The following is a 12360-nucleotide window of genomic DNA, read 5'->3' on the forward strand; positions in this document are numbered from 1 at the left end:
TTACACCTTATGAACTGATACTTATTATAAATACATGCTGAGCCTTTTGTGCCATCTTTGCTAAGTTTATTTACTGGCTGGAAGGAAGCAGGTTTTGTGGGAGGAAAGCGTTCTTTTAAGTTGTAAAAATTACCACTGGATACTGGTCTCAGTAGGGAGTGAAAACCCTGCTGCTAGCTGGGCATGGAGTGGTGTATACCTCTGCAGCTGAAAATGGCTCTCCTTGTGCATGTACCCTATTTGATGGGGACTGGGGTCCCTTGTAACCCCCTCTCCTGCTGTGGTTGTGTCTCCCTGTTAGGCTCAGAGTCTTCCAGCAGTGCTGGCTCCTCAGGATCACTGTCACGAATACATCAGCCTCTCCAAAGTGCATCTCTTGTCCCTGGGGTAACAGTCAGCTCTTCAGGCAGTGTGTCCTACCCTGAGAACGGGATGAGTGGCCAGGTGGCCCCCAGCAACACCAGCTATATCATTCTTCCACTTGAAGCTGCAGGGATACCACCTGGCAGTATCCTTCTCAACCCACACACAGGTCAGTATGATTCTCTCCTGCCTGATACTGCTTGTTGGTGCTTCTCCTGTCAGCTGGAGAATTGGAACATTTCTTGTTTCTAGACATATTTTCCTCGGGGCATTTTATGAGCAAATGTACATCCAAATGACATTTTGCAAGTTGTCTTTTTCAAATCTGCTGGCAAAGTTAGATTGTCTTTCTGAGGCTATTGTGGCATAGCCGGTGGGAAGTGATACAAAACACACTTGCTTCATCCCAGACAGGATATTCATCATTCAGAAGTCCTGGCACTCCTTGGCTGTGAATCTTCTGACATACTGTTACCATCAATAAGGACAGATGCTTTTCTGTATTGAGCATGCTGAGATACAGTGCAATCGAAACACAATGTCAAATTCTTATAGATTGTGCTTAACAGCAGAATTTCAAAGGGATTAAAGAGTGCATTTGAATTTGCACTTCAGAATTAATCTTGTTATGTGAGCTATATAATTAGCAATTGTATTTAAATTGTGAGTTTTGTGATAAGAGAAAGCTGTAACTCTTCAATTCCTGGCAGTTACCAGCACCAACAAGGTGTTTGCAGGCACCCAAGAACTGTGGATGCTTTGGAAACTGCTCAGTTTGAACTTCAGTGCTTGCTGAAAGTTTAGGCAATTTGTTACCGCCTTGGTCTAGATGAAGTCCAGATCATATTACACTATTACTCCCCACGGTATTGTACTGTCAGTATTAAAAAGGTTTGGGGAGTTGGAGACTGTAATACTTTTTAAGTGATTTGGACTATTTCAGTGACCATGACTAGCTGTGCTGTCAACCTTAGCTGAGTTATGCTAGGTTTAAAACAACAAAGCCTATGGTGAAATGTATTTTCCATTATATGATAACTGAGGGTTGAACTCCAAAATATTTTTTCGAAGTCCTTGATAGAGCATCCAGGAGCTTTTTTTTTGGGATTTTTGTTTAATACTAGTATTTTATGTGTATTATATCCCTGTGTTTCAGTATTTCACTGCAAATGCCTAAAGCTTATTTGTGACTCCACTACTATGAATACTTTGTTTTGGTCACAGTTTGGTCAAGAAAGTTGCAGCACTTAAGAAAAACACAGCATTGGCAAATTATTGAGCCAATCTTTCTGGAGTTATTTAGAGATAGCAGTATCTGGGGCTGCTCAATATATATATCAGCATATTTAAAATCAGGGAGCATTTCTTGTTTGTTTAGATTCAAATGTGAGAAGTTCTTTCCAGAGCTGTGACTTAATAACTTGCACAAACCTTTACTTTTCTGAAGCCTTCACTATTCAAGTGTACTTTTTCCCAAGCTATTGCATTGTTGTCATGAGAGCCTGATACTGTCAGCGAGAAGAGAAATCCATCAATATGTTAATCTGCTCATTTCTGTTATTCCCGTAGTTTTCAGTTCTGTCTGCAACACTGAAATTTCTTGGTCAATACAGAAGACAGCATTTTGTGTGCTATGCGGTCCACTTCCATATAAAACCCAGCAGGCCCAGACAGGAGTCATCCATAATTCAGGTGACAGGACTGAGAAACAAATGAAAGGAATTGCTGCTGCATGAAGATTGTGCTTGTTCCTGGCCATGGCAAGGACAGAGACTGGAGCTCACCACACTTGAAAGCCAGAAGAGCTGTTTAAGAGGAACATCTCCTATGTCTGTTTTGTCACTTTAGCAATTTGCAGGAGCTAGTTCATATTTTTCCCTGGCACCTGGGGAGCCTTTTTTTCTGCTAAAGGTATAATGCCTTTCAATACTGTCCCTAGACCGGAGCACCTCATCTTCCTTCCCAGTGTGCCTCGTTGTCTGCAGAGGCATCACTGGGAACCTCATATCTGTTAAGGGAGCAAGTACTTTTGCATATATATGATTTTGTGTTTCTTTCAAACCCTCTGTTTTATTTCTGTGGCTCCCTTGTAAATATATACATAATAGAAAACAGAGGGAGAGCATTCTTTAAAAGCCTAAAATTCTTGTCTCATACTTCTAGCTTCATGCTGCTGCCTGTGCTGGAAGTCAGACTATACTTTAGCATCCATTGTGTTTTTTACATGCAACAAAATACATGCTGCAAATTTGTCACTCTTTGGGCTCAGAATCTTTGCATCTTATTAGGGTAACATTACAAAAGAAGCTCCGTAGGGAGGAGATTTAGATTGCTAGATGCTGTGATCGACTGTCAAAGTGATGGATGCTGTCAGAAACATAGATGAAGAGAAGACAGTTTAAAGAAAAGGAGAAAGGAGCTTTGTTTCCTGTAATGAATTGATTTTCTTTCCCTATATAATGCCATTGTTTAGCTCTTTCTTCTCCTCTTGCAGAGTGGCTACTTCCAGTATTTTTCTCTCTTTTGATCCTAATGCTATGTCCTTTAAAGATCTTATGCTTCCTTTCAGACGACATAGTCACTGACTGTGCAAGCCTCTAATGGTGTCCACAGATGCTGTCAATATCTTCTTGCTCTGATTATACCTCTCTGCTCCTTCTCGGGTGTTGGCAGTCCACACTTTCTTTTCCATATCTGCAGTTTCCTTTACTTCTTCTCTGCTTTACCATTCTCCTTTCCCGGATAGACAAGCTTCTTACTTGCTTTGGCAAAGAACCATTTATGTGGCTGTGCTGTTTTGCTCTCCATTTCACCTGCTTCTCCTTTACCCTTTAAAGGATTCTTCTTGACACATCCTGACTTAATCCCTTTGACAATTTAAGAACATTTATGTTTCATTCTCACTCCTCTAAATGACATTGCAATCTTTGCCCTTCTATCAGGGCCACAGTTCATAATTTACAAGTGTCTTCCCTGTTACCATCTGATCTCTCCTTTTCATTTCTTATTTCAAGATTTCTTCATGAAAAGTTTTTTTTTTTTTTCATCTTTAAAAGGATTGCTGGGACTTATCTCTTTCAATTCTGTCATCTTTCACTGAGCCACAGGAAGTGCTTCTTATTGGCCTTCCTTGAGTATCTGACACAGGGTTTGGGTGGCTGTTATGCCGCTCAATCTTCTAAAGTATTTCTGGAGCCTGAGATTCCCAAATCCTGGTAGTCCATGCCATAGTCGCCCAGTGTGTTCACAGCAAGATTCAGGAAACCAGTGGACAGAGATGTCTTGTGCTTCTCTTCCACTCAGTCATGACCTTTCTCACCATGAGTGTGATGTTGAGTTCATCCGGGAAGTCTTGATGCTCTAGAGAAAGAGAGAAGGCAAGGTTCTTTAGCCAATGCTCCTCAGACATTTCTGACTGTGATTCATAAGAGGGGGAAACTGAAAGTCTGAGGAGTAGATAGAACAGGTAGAGATGCTTTGTAGTGTACAAATCAGAATTTCATGGTTTCACTCTTGCTCTGAGTCACTGAATTCCTCCAGATCTCCCTTTTCATCTCAGATATTCATACTTTAGTTACGTGCTTTAATGGTTATGGTATCATTGCTAAAATTTTTCTCATGGAAACATTTGTAATTCCTTTGATTTACGGATTTATGATAGAAGTGAAAAGAGAACTGAGGTCGTGGAAAACATTTTTCATACACAGAAATACCATTTCTTTTTTTGACAATGACTTGGGTAAATTTTTTTAGTATTTCAAACAAACATTGGTTTTGCAAGGTTTTTCCCCCCACCTAAAATATCTGAAGTGAAATGAGTTCAACAATTTAGTAGAGCTTTGGACAGAATTTTTTCTTGTATATAAGAGATTTTTAAATACATCTTAACTGTTGCTTCCTTGAATGCTTGAGTTCTGTCTCCTCTAATTACAGCTCTCAAAAGTACATCACTGTGTTATTGGAATGTGTAAATAAATAAGTAATGTGTAAATAAATAAGTAACGGGGGGGGGGGATGTCTTTCCTACAAACTATAGTGTGTCAGATGTAGTTGTGTACATTTGACTGCTATTGTGTCAGAGTAAAATGTAACTGACTATTCCCTATGTTTAGCATTTGCTCCAAAGTTCAATTTTAATGTTAATTGATTCATCATTGAATGACTTTAAGTAACAAGAGCGTATGAATCATCTTATAGCCATGGTAACTTTCCACCCATTCCTTGGAAAATCATCCTTTCAAAACAAATATCTACTCTCTGTCTTGCCTGGAAAAAAAAAAAAAGAAAAAAAAAGATGTCTGATACTGTAATTACTGCAGTGAGGCATTCAGAGTGATGAGCACTTTACTGTTGCAGCAGGTCAGCGAAAGAGTGATCAGTTAAAGCATGACTGTATCCTTTCATACAGAAGACAGCATATTCTTTAAAGTGTTCAGCAAATGCAGGGTGTTTTGTTTCAGGCCAACCATTTGTAAATCCTGATGGGACACCGGCAATATACAATCCTCCCAGTGGCCAGCAGACGATGAGGAGCCAGATGGTGGGACAGTCTCAGCAGCAGCCTTCATCCCAGCAGCCTCAGCAGGTTCAACAGCCACAGCAACAAATGGCAAGTCACCTTGTCACACAGGTAGGTGTGGTGGCCATTGGAAAAAAAGGAGCTCTCAGGAATATGAAGAATGACCTAAAGGATAGGAGGGAGGAATGCAGCTAGATGAAAATGTCAGAAAGTGCTTTTCAACATGGATGAAACAGATAGAGAAGATTACCTTTTCAGTTCTGTGTAAAGGATGATTTAATTTTCAAAAGAGCTGTTAAGCGAGTTGGTGTACGTCTACATAAGGTTATTTTGCAAAATTCACCCATAAGCAGAAGCTGAAGCATTCATTTTCAAAGTAGTGAAACCTGTAATTCTCTCCAAGAGTGACCTTTCTCTGACCCTTTTGACAGCAGTGGGTTTGAGTCAAAGAACCAAGTACAATGAAGGGCTCTACAAACTTTTTCATGTCCAGTTGTATTGAACCCAATCTATGGGTAACCCACTCTCCAAGCACCTCTGCCCCAACTTGGTGGTTTTCTGCCTGCACCCCATGTTCTTGCCATGACCCTGCTCTGAGCTAGAAATTCTGGAGCCACAGCAGGAGAGGGAAAGAGCAGAGTGGTTTGAGCACAGTGCCATGGTGTGTCAGCTCTCTGGTCCCTGGGCTGGCTGTGGCATGTGGCCAGGTGTAGCCAAGCATGGGCAGCAGGCTTTGGATCTGGTTCAAACTTAATTTTGTGGATTGCGTGTCTGCTCTCTCAGAGCAGAGCAGGCGGAGGGAACGACTCAAGCAAGAATCCTGTATCATGTTTGGTCACAGAGCAGCCAAGATCTACTGCAGTTCTTGTGCAGCTTTATAATTTGGCACAGTTTCATCCCAGGTTACCCAGAAATACAATGTTTAAATTTGGTGTAGTTGCTTTGATTTTACTTGATTTGGACTTACATGGTTATGGCTTTTATTACTTGATCTGGTCCTCACAGTTTTAGAAGGCAGGGTTAGTACCAAACCTGTGTAAGAAGTTATATGAGAGGTTAAATTGAAAGGAATACTAAAGCTATTCCAAGGTAATAGTGCTGTGGAGAATTGTTTCTTCACTTAGATAAACATCTGCTCAAAGCTGATGGCCTGTCTGTTGATAATTCACTACCTGTTCTTCATAATTTTTTTAAAAACTCTTGTGTTCTGACAAAGCATCTTTATAATCATTATTCCTTTGCCTATGACACACTCGGAGTTAAATCAGTGACTAACAGCAAAATTCAAATATGCACTTATACTGTGCTGCTCTTCCATTTATATCTTTGTAAATTAAATGTAGAATCATAATTTGGCTTTGGCTCACATTAGTAATAAGAAGATACATCTTGACTTTATTTAATCCAACATCCATCAAATATGTGAAAAGAGGCAGAAATATCTGTAATAAAGAATTGTTTGATATAAGGCTAAAATGAAGTCTAAAATTGCAGTACCTGACCTGTTGTACTTGGGCTGGTGATGAGTCACCTGTATTTTCAGAGCTGTGATTGATACTTTTGTTCTCAATAACAAAGGTGGTGGTGATGGTGGTTATCTCTCTCTAAATGGTTGAATTTATTGTCTTTCACTGTGTTTACTTTGCAGCCTGTTCAGACAATGCAGCCATCTTCTCAGTCAGTCCAATATCCAACAGTTTCTTATCCTCCCCAGCATCTCCTGCCAGTCTCTCCAACGCAGCAGTTTTCTGTGGTACTAAAGATTTTCTTTTTTCTTTCCTTGAAGCTGGGGATGTGAGCATGACTATGCCCAAGAGCCTCTGGGGAGCACTGCAATGACAGGTGTCCCACATGAGAACCCTGTCTAAATACCCATTTGCCTTAATGCTTTTGGTACTGACAAGCATTTTGTAAGAACAGTCCCACTGATTCTGGTTAGCTAACCTGCAGGATGATGTTAGGAGCAGGGCTCTCTACGTGGTTAGCAGAGCCTCAAGAAAAATATTTTGTTGTGCCTGTGATAAAAGCTTATGTCTTGTCACTTAATGTCAAGGGATCTTAAATTGCTAACTTGAATAATTGAGATTTAGGTTATCCCTCTTTTATCTTCCACAAAGACTGGAGAAGAGACCTCTAGAAAGCATTATTTTTTATTTTATATTATTTTATCTGTGTACTAAATCCCTTGCCTGGATTTATTTCCTGATGATACCAGAGACCTTGGGAAAGAGAGTAGTGGTGAACCAGCTGCAGAAGATGTGATACGCTATACATCATGACAGTGCACCAATGCACATGTATAATTAAAATTACTAGAGTGCTCTTCTAGAGTCTGATTCTGGCTTGGTGCTTACAGGGCCAAGATTATACTGTTCTAAAATGAAGCTGACATTTTAAGAGGCACTACAAAATTTTTTTCTGTTTTTCTCTCTTGCTCTAATAATCTTGTTTATAACTGTTTGGTTTTGTTTTTTTTTTTTCCCCAAGGTAGAGATGTCATGTAGTTATAGTAAGTGATAAAAACAAAGCTGAGTGGATCCTTGCAGATAAAATAGTGTTATTAGTGCCTGGTAGATGAGTGGTACCATTTAAAGGAGAATAAAAATTATTCCATGCTGAACAAAAGTTGCATATCTCACTGCTATTTCTCTTGAAAAGTGTGTTGCAGGACTGTCAGGTTGTTTTAGAGGTAGGCATAAGAAGGCTGATATTTTTATTGGCTAAGTTAATAGTGCAACCTCACCTGAATTAATGTCTTCAATATACATTACATTATACAAACACTGTATAAATTATAGAGTTTTGAAACTCCTTTATTGTGCAAATCCAAAGGCATTCCTGGATCAGTGAAGTTTCTTGTAAAATCTGTTTGCAGTCATTTGCCATTCAGGTAACAAATAACCTAGGTTTTTAAAGGAACACCTTCAGACAGACAACTTATTTGCCTGAATATGAATGTAGGATGAGAGTAAAGTTAATAGCATTACTACCATATACCACCTGATGATCTGTCAGGAGTATTTACAGTGTTGATCCATGGTATCTGCTCTCAGAGTTGGGAGAGTGAGTCTCTCTGCAGTCTCTGTCAATGCTTTCCACAAGCAATTTTTTTTTTCTTTTTACACGTTTTGAAGTTTCCTGCCATTAAATGCATTGTGCTGGATGGTGTTGGAGGATGAACACCACTAGGCTGCAAACAAAACTGAAGAGTCGCCGTTTAAAAAATAATATTAATGTTCCAAGCAAAATGCATTTTTATAGTGCTTATTTCCTTTCTGTAATCTGCATATTAGCACACAAGAGAGTTTTATATGGAGTATTTAAAAGTCTTATAATATGGGCATAGATGAAGATGCATAGAAGTACATTTGTAAATCTTTGACCTTCACAGAATAAACTTGAGAGCTCTTAATAGTATGACTCTTTTTGCAAGACTGAACAGATTCTGTCCAGAGTGCCTGTGTTATTACCAGCATGTAATGAAACTTAGGTCCATTGACTTTACTTGGAACGTTCATCCTACCATAGATTCTTTTTTCCCTCTCCAGTCAAAGAAAGTACTTATTTCTTTCCAACGCAGCATAGAAAGCTTTGAAATAGCAACATAAGGCTTAGCTTTTTTTAATCTTCTCTATGTTTACAACCTTGGATTTTCAAAACAGTCCAAAAAGGGAAAGGTCTGCACCTGAATCCTACTGAATTCCTCTTAGGATCAATTTGAAACACAGGTGAAATTACCAGCATGTGCTTGGCTGACAAATTCTATGTTTGGGGATAGAGGTATTTGTACTATTATTTTCATGCCCTTTGTATTTAAAATGTCTTCTTTTAACACTGTAAAGTTCACTTGTCATTCTGGAATAGAAGGTGAGGGGGGCAGGGTAAGAGCCAAATTTGGCTTTTGTGCCAAGTGATGATATTTACCTTGCAGTCTAGAAGTATTTGTCAAAGCATTTGTAGAGATTTTGATTTTAATTGGCTCCATTTTTGTAGATATCCATGCAAAGTTTGGCATGGATTTGAACTGAGCGATTCCTTTTCCCCTCGTGCTCTGAACCTGTTTTGTTTTGCTAATTTGTGTGTCTACTGCGGACATCATGTCTACATCATTTTCTACTGTCTTTTGCCCTGCAGCGAGATGACATGACAGCACAGTTTAACCAGATGAGCTTAAGTCGTCAATCATCAGGAGACAACCCTGAATCACCTTCTGGTCCTGTATACCCATCGCCTATCTTGCAGCAGCCTGCCCAGCAGACGAGTTACATTATGGCTTCCCCAAGTCAACAGCTTCCCCCGGGAGGCTTTACAGGTTCAGGTCCACCAGTATCCCAGCAAGTGCTGCAGCCACCACCACCACCACCCCAGGGCTTTGTGCAACAGCCACCACCACCTGCTCAGGTAGGCAAAACCTTTGGTTTGGCATGGTGCTCGTAGCATCAGAAAGAGAACATAAAAATTCTAGGGTTTTTTCCCTTCCCCTGGTAAAAGCTTAGCAGATTTTTAGGCAGCAGCAAACTTGCAAAGCATCTATCATTTTCTGGGTTTCATCAATTCCTTCCTTACCCTCAAAACATTTTTTGAACATATGTTTGTACTCCAGGACACATCTGCACATGAATATGAAGGAGGAGGGTGAGTAAATATCCATGGTCCTTTTCCCCTTGTATATATACCAAAAGAGCAACATGCACATCAGCCCAGGTAGTCGTTAATCATATTTAATTGACTTGAACATGTGAGATGTCACAGATCAGTAATTTTAACTGTCTTCCTGAAGACTGATTATGTTTTACTGTTCACTACCAAACATCTCTGCTTGTCTCCTGGGTACCTTTACAGAATATTGAAAGTGATTACTGTCAAGAAGTAAAATGCACAGATGACTTTCTGGCCAATTTTCAAGGCATACACATTAAAAAGACAAATTTCTTTATCCAATTATAGATAACTTTGTTTAAATTCTACTTCAAATGGCATTAACAATACTTCTCCTTTTTAAATTTTGTCCTATGGAAGAAAATATATAAAAATAAAGTAAAAAAATCACCATTTCTTTTAATGTAAATGAGTATAAACCCTGCTAGTTTGGGGTTTTTTTTCTTTATTTGTTTACTGCTGCTTACTTAAAATCTCCATTTGTGTTTGTTAATGGAATTCTGTATTGCCACGGCAATGAAGAATTTTTATTGTTACAATGTTTCACGTGACCTAAAGATCTAGTTAATTAGATCACTAATTGACAGTAAAAGAAATCTGAAGACTGCTGGATGCTGACATCCCATAGAGGACTGTGACATACATAGTTTCAGTGGTTAGAAAATATATGGCTATTTTTTCTCAGAGAAGGCTTGCCAAGAGCATGTTTTAAGGGGCTGCAACTCAGTATAATGTGGGGGTTTTTTTAAAAAAAAAGGAAAATATTGCTAGAAAAGAGATTTTATAGTTTGTCAAATGTAGTGGGGTTTTTTTTGATTTGGGAAAGAAAGAATGAACTAAAGGGCAGAATTCCCTAGTGTATCTCTCTCCCCACCTAGATTGTGCTTCCTAAGTGAGTAAGTAGAGGCTGTCCAGGCTTCAGTCCTCCTGGACAACCTCCAGGTACTCTCAGTGTTTTCAAACATAGTTTAATCAAACCTCACAACATTTCCAGTGAACCAGATAAATGGGAGCACCTCCATTTTACAGGCTGTGTCCGCAGCAGACAAAGTGATGTGTTTCCCAGCTCTGCCAGCCGGTGTTTGCCGGGGATTGTGGGGGCTGCAGCATCGTGCTGCCTGCCATGATGGGGTCCCCAGGCTGCCTCCTTACTCCTGTGGGTGAGACCAGGTGTGCAGCTCTCCCTGGGATCTCTGCTGGACCCCACCTTGGTTTACTCTCTAGAGGCTGCTTTGGCGGGTTTGCCCACAGGTCTTGCCTGCCTGTGGTTGAGCCTTGGATTTCACTCTTCCATGTGCCACAGGGTGCAGGGTTTTTACTCAGTATCGTGTAGTGTTACTATATGAAGCTGTTTTCCCTGATTTATACTTGCTCTGGTGCAGATTACCTTCTTCAGAGGACAAGTGATGAGGAGGTGCCTTTTCACGTACAGGCTGCAGTAGGACTGGTACAGTACTGGTGTGTCGAATGGCCACTGTGTCTCTGACCATAACCGAAATATGGTGCTTAGGGGTACTTTCCTCCTGTACTGTAACAGAGTGGAAAGTTACTGAGAGCAGAAAAATATCTTTGTAACAACTTCAGTTATTTCACTGGGGAATGGTTTGTGCTTGGGGGATGTAGAAAGGTGAGAAATTCAGCACTGTCATCTTCCTCTGCATCCGCGAACACCATTCATCTCCAGCTTGTTGCTCTTCCAAACAATCCTTGTCAGATACCTGTGGAAAAGGGCATGGCAGGATTTAGTCCCTGCTGGATGTGTCCCTATCCTGAGAAAGCACAGTGGCCTTGGTCTGCCGGTGGGAGAAGAGGGCAGCCACTCTCTGCCTCTGCATGCACTGAGGGGAAATTCTGATTGACATTTCTAGTTTTAATTCATTCACTTCAGTCCTAGAATGTGGCACAGTGGTTTGGATACTAATTGTAGCACTTGTATGGAAAATAGGGGATGACTTCTATAAAAAGAGGAATGAATCCTTGGGAAATAGTAGTTCTTCTGCCCTGAGAGCTCAGCTTTCTGTGCAGGTAGACCCCAACTCCTTGTCTTGCCCGTGGCACAACTTGCTCAATCTGAATCAGCTGTTTTTACTCTTTGGGGCTTAGATGCAATACTAAGTCTGCTCTCAGACACCAAGCCAGGTGGTCTGATGCAGGCTCTAAAAAAAAGAGCAATAAAGATGGTAATGGAAGCAAAACATTATATGATACATTAATCAGTGCAATGCAATCAATGTAAAAGCACTTTTATATCTTAAATGTTGCTATTGAATTTATACCAGTGAAAAAGAGGCATGACTCTAATGGCTAATTAGTTCCTGTAAATGCATTGCTGATAAGGCTGGCTGTGATGCTCTGTATGCTGTTGGAAAATAGCAGTGAAAACTTGGGTGGAGGTCCTGTGAGTATGATTATTTACTTTGGCACCTGAAACAAGGAGAAAGAAATGCTCTCCAAGTCTACAAACACAGCAGTACTGCATTTAAATTATTATCTAATATATTAAAGTTCAGTTAAATGTGGCTCTACAGCCAGTCTTCGAGATTCTTTCTCCTGGTCTGTAGAGACAGACTGGATTTGAAATGACATGCCTAAGAAGAGGTGAGAGGACCCCTTATGTTTCTTATGCTTCTTCTTTCATCACAGCTATTCCCTAGCTTGACAACAGTCATGATTTAGTAACCTGAAAATAAGAATCTATCTTTGTTCAACCAATAGGGGAAAAAAAACAAAAAGCCAAAACAAACAAACAAAAAAATCACACCAAAATGCCAAAACCCTGGCATTTGCTTTAGCAGCAAATGACTGTTTGCTTTATATCA

At 40.0% G+C, this 12360-nt stretch overlaps 1 protein-coding gene across 15 annotated transcripts in view; it reads left to right on the forward strand.

Moving 5' to 3' along the window:
- The window catches only part of ARPP21 (cAMP regulated phosphoprotein 21), a 196729-nt gene that overhangs the window by 141142 nt on the left and 43227 nt on the right, over positions 1–12360 (forward strand). For all 15 annotated transcript variants that reach the window (XM_027891631.1, XM_027891725.1, XM_027891734.1 and 12 more), the window contains 4 exons: positions 302–532; positions 4824–4993; positions 6531–6635; positions 9017–9283. In XM_027891631.1, the coding sequence (XP_027747432.1) occupies positions 302–532; positions 4824–4993; positions 6531–6635; positions 9017–9283 (773 nt within the window). The remainder of the gene's footprint in view (positions 1–301; positions 533–4823; positions 4994–6530; positions 6636–9016; positions 9284–12360) is intronic.

The sequence above is a fragment of the Empidonax traillii genome, unplaced genomic scaffold, assembly GCF_003031625.1.
Source record: "Empidonax traillii isolate 1590-97213 ecotype Southwest subspecies unplaced genomic scaffold, ASM303162v1 scaffold14:size4059594, whole genome shotgun sequence".
In the NCBI taxonomy this organism is placed as follows: Eukaryota; Metazoa; Chordata; class Aves; order Passeriformes; family Tyrannidae; genus Empidonax; species Empidonax traillii.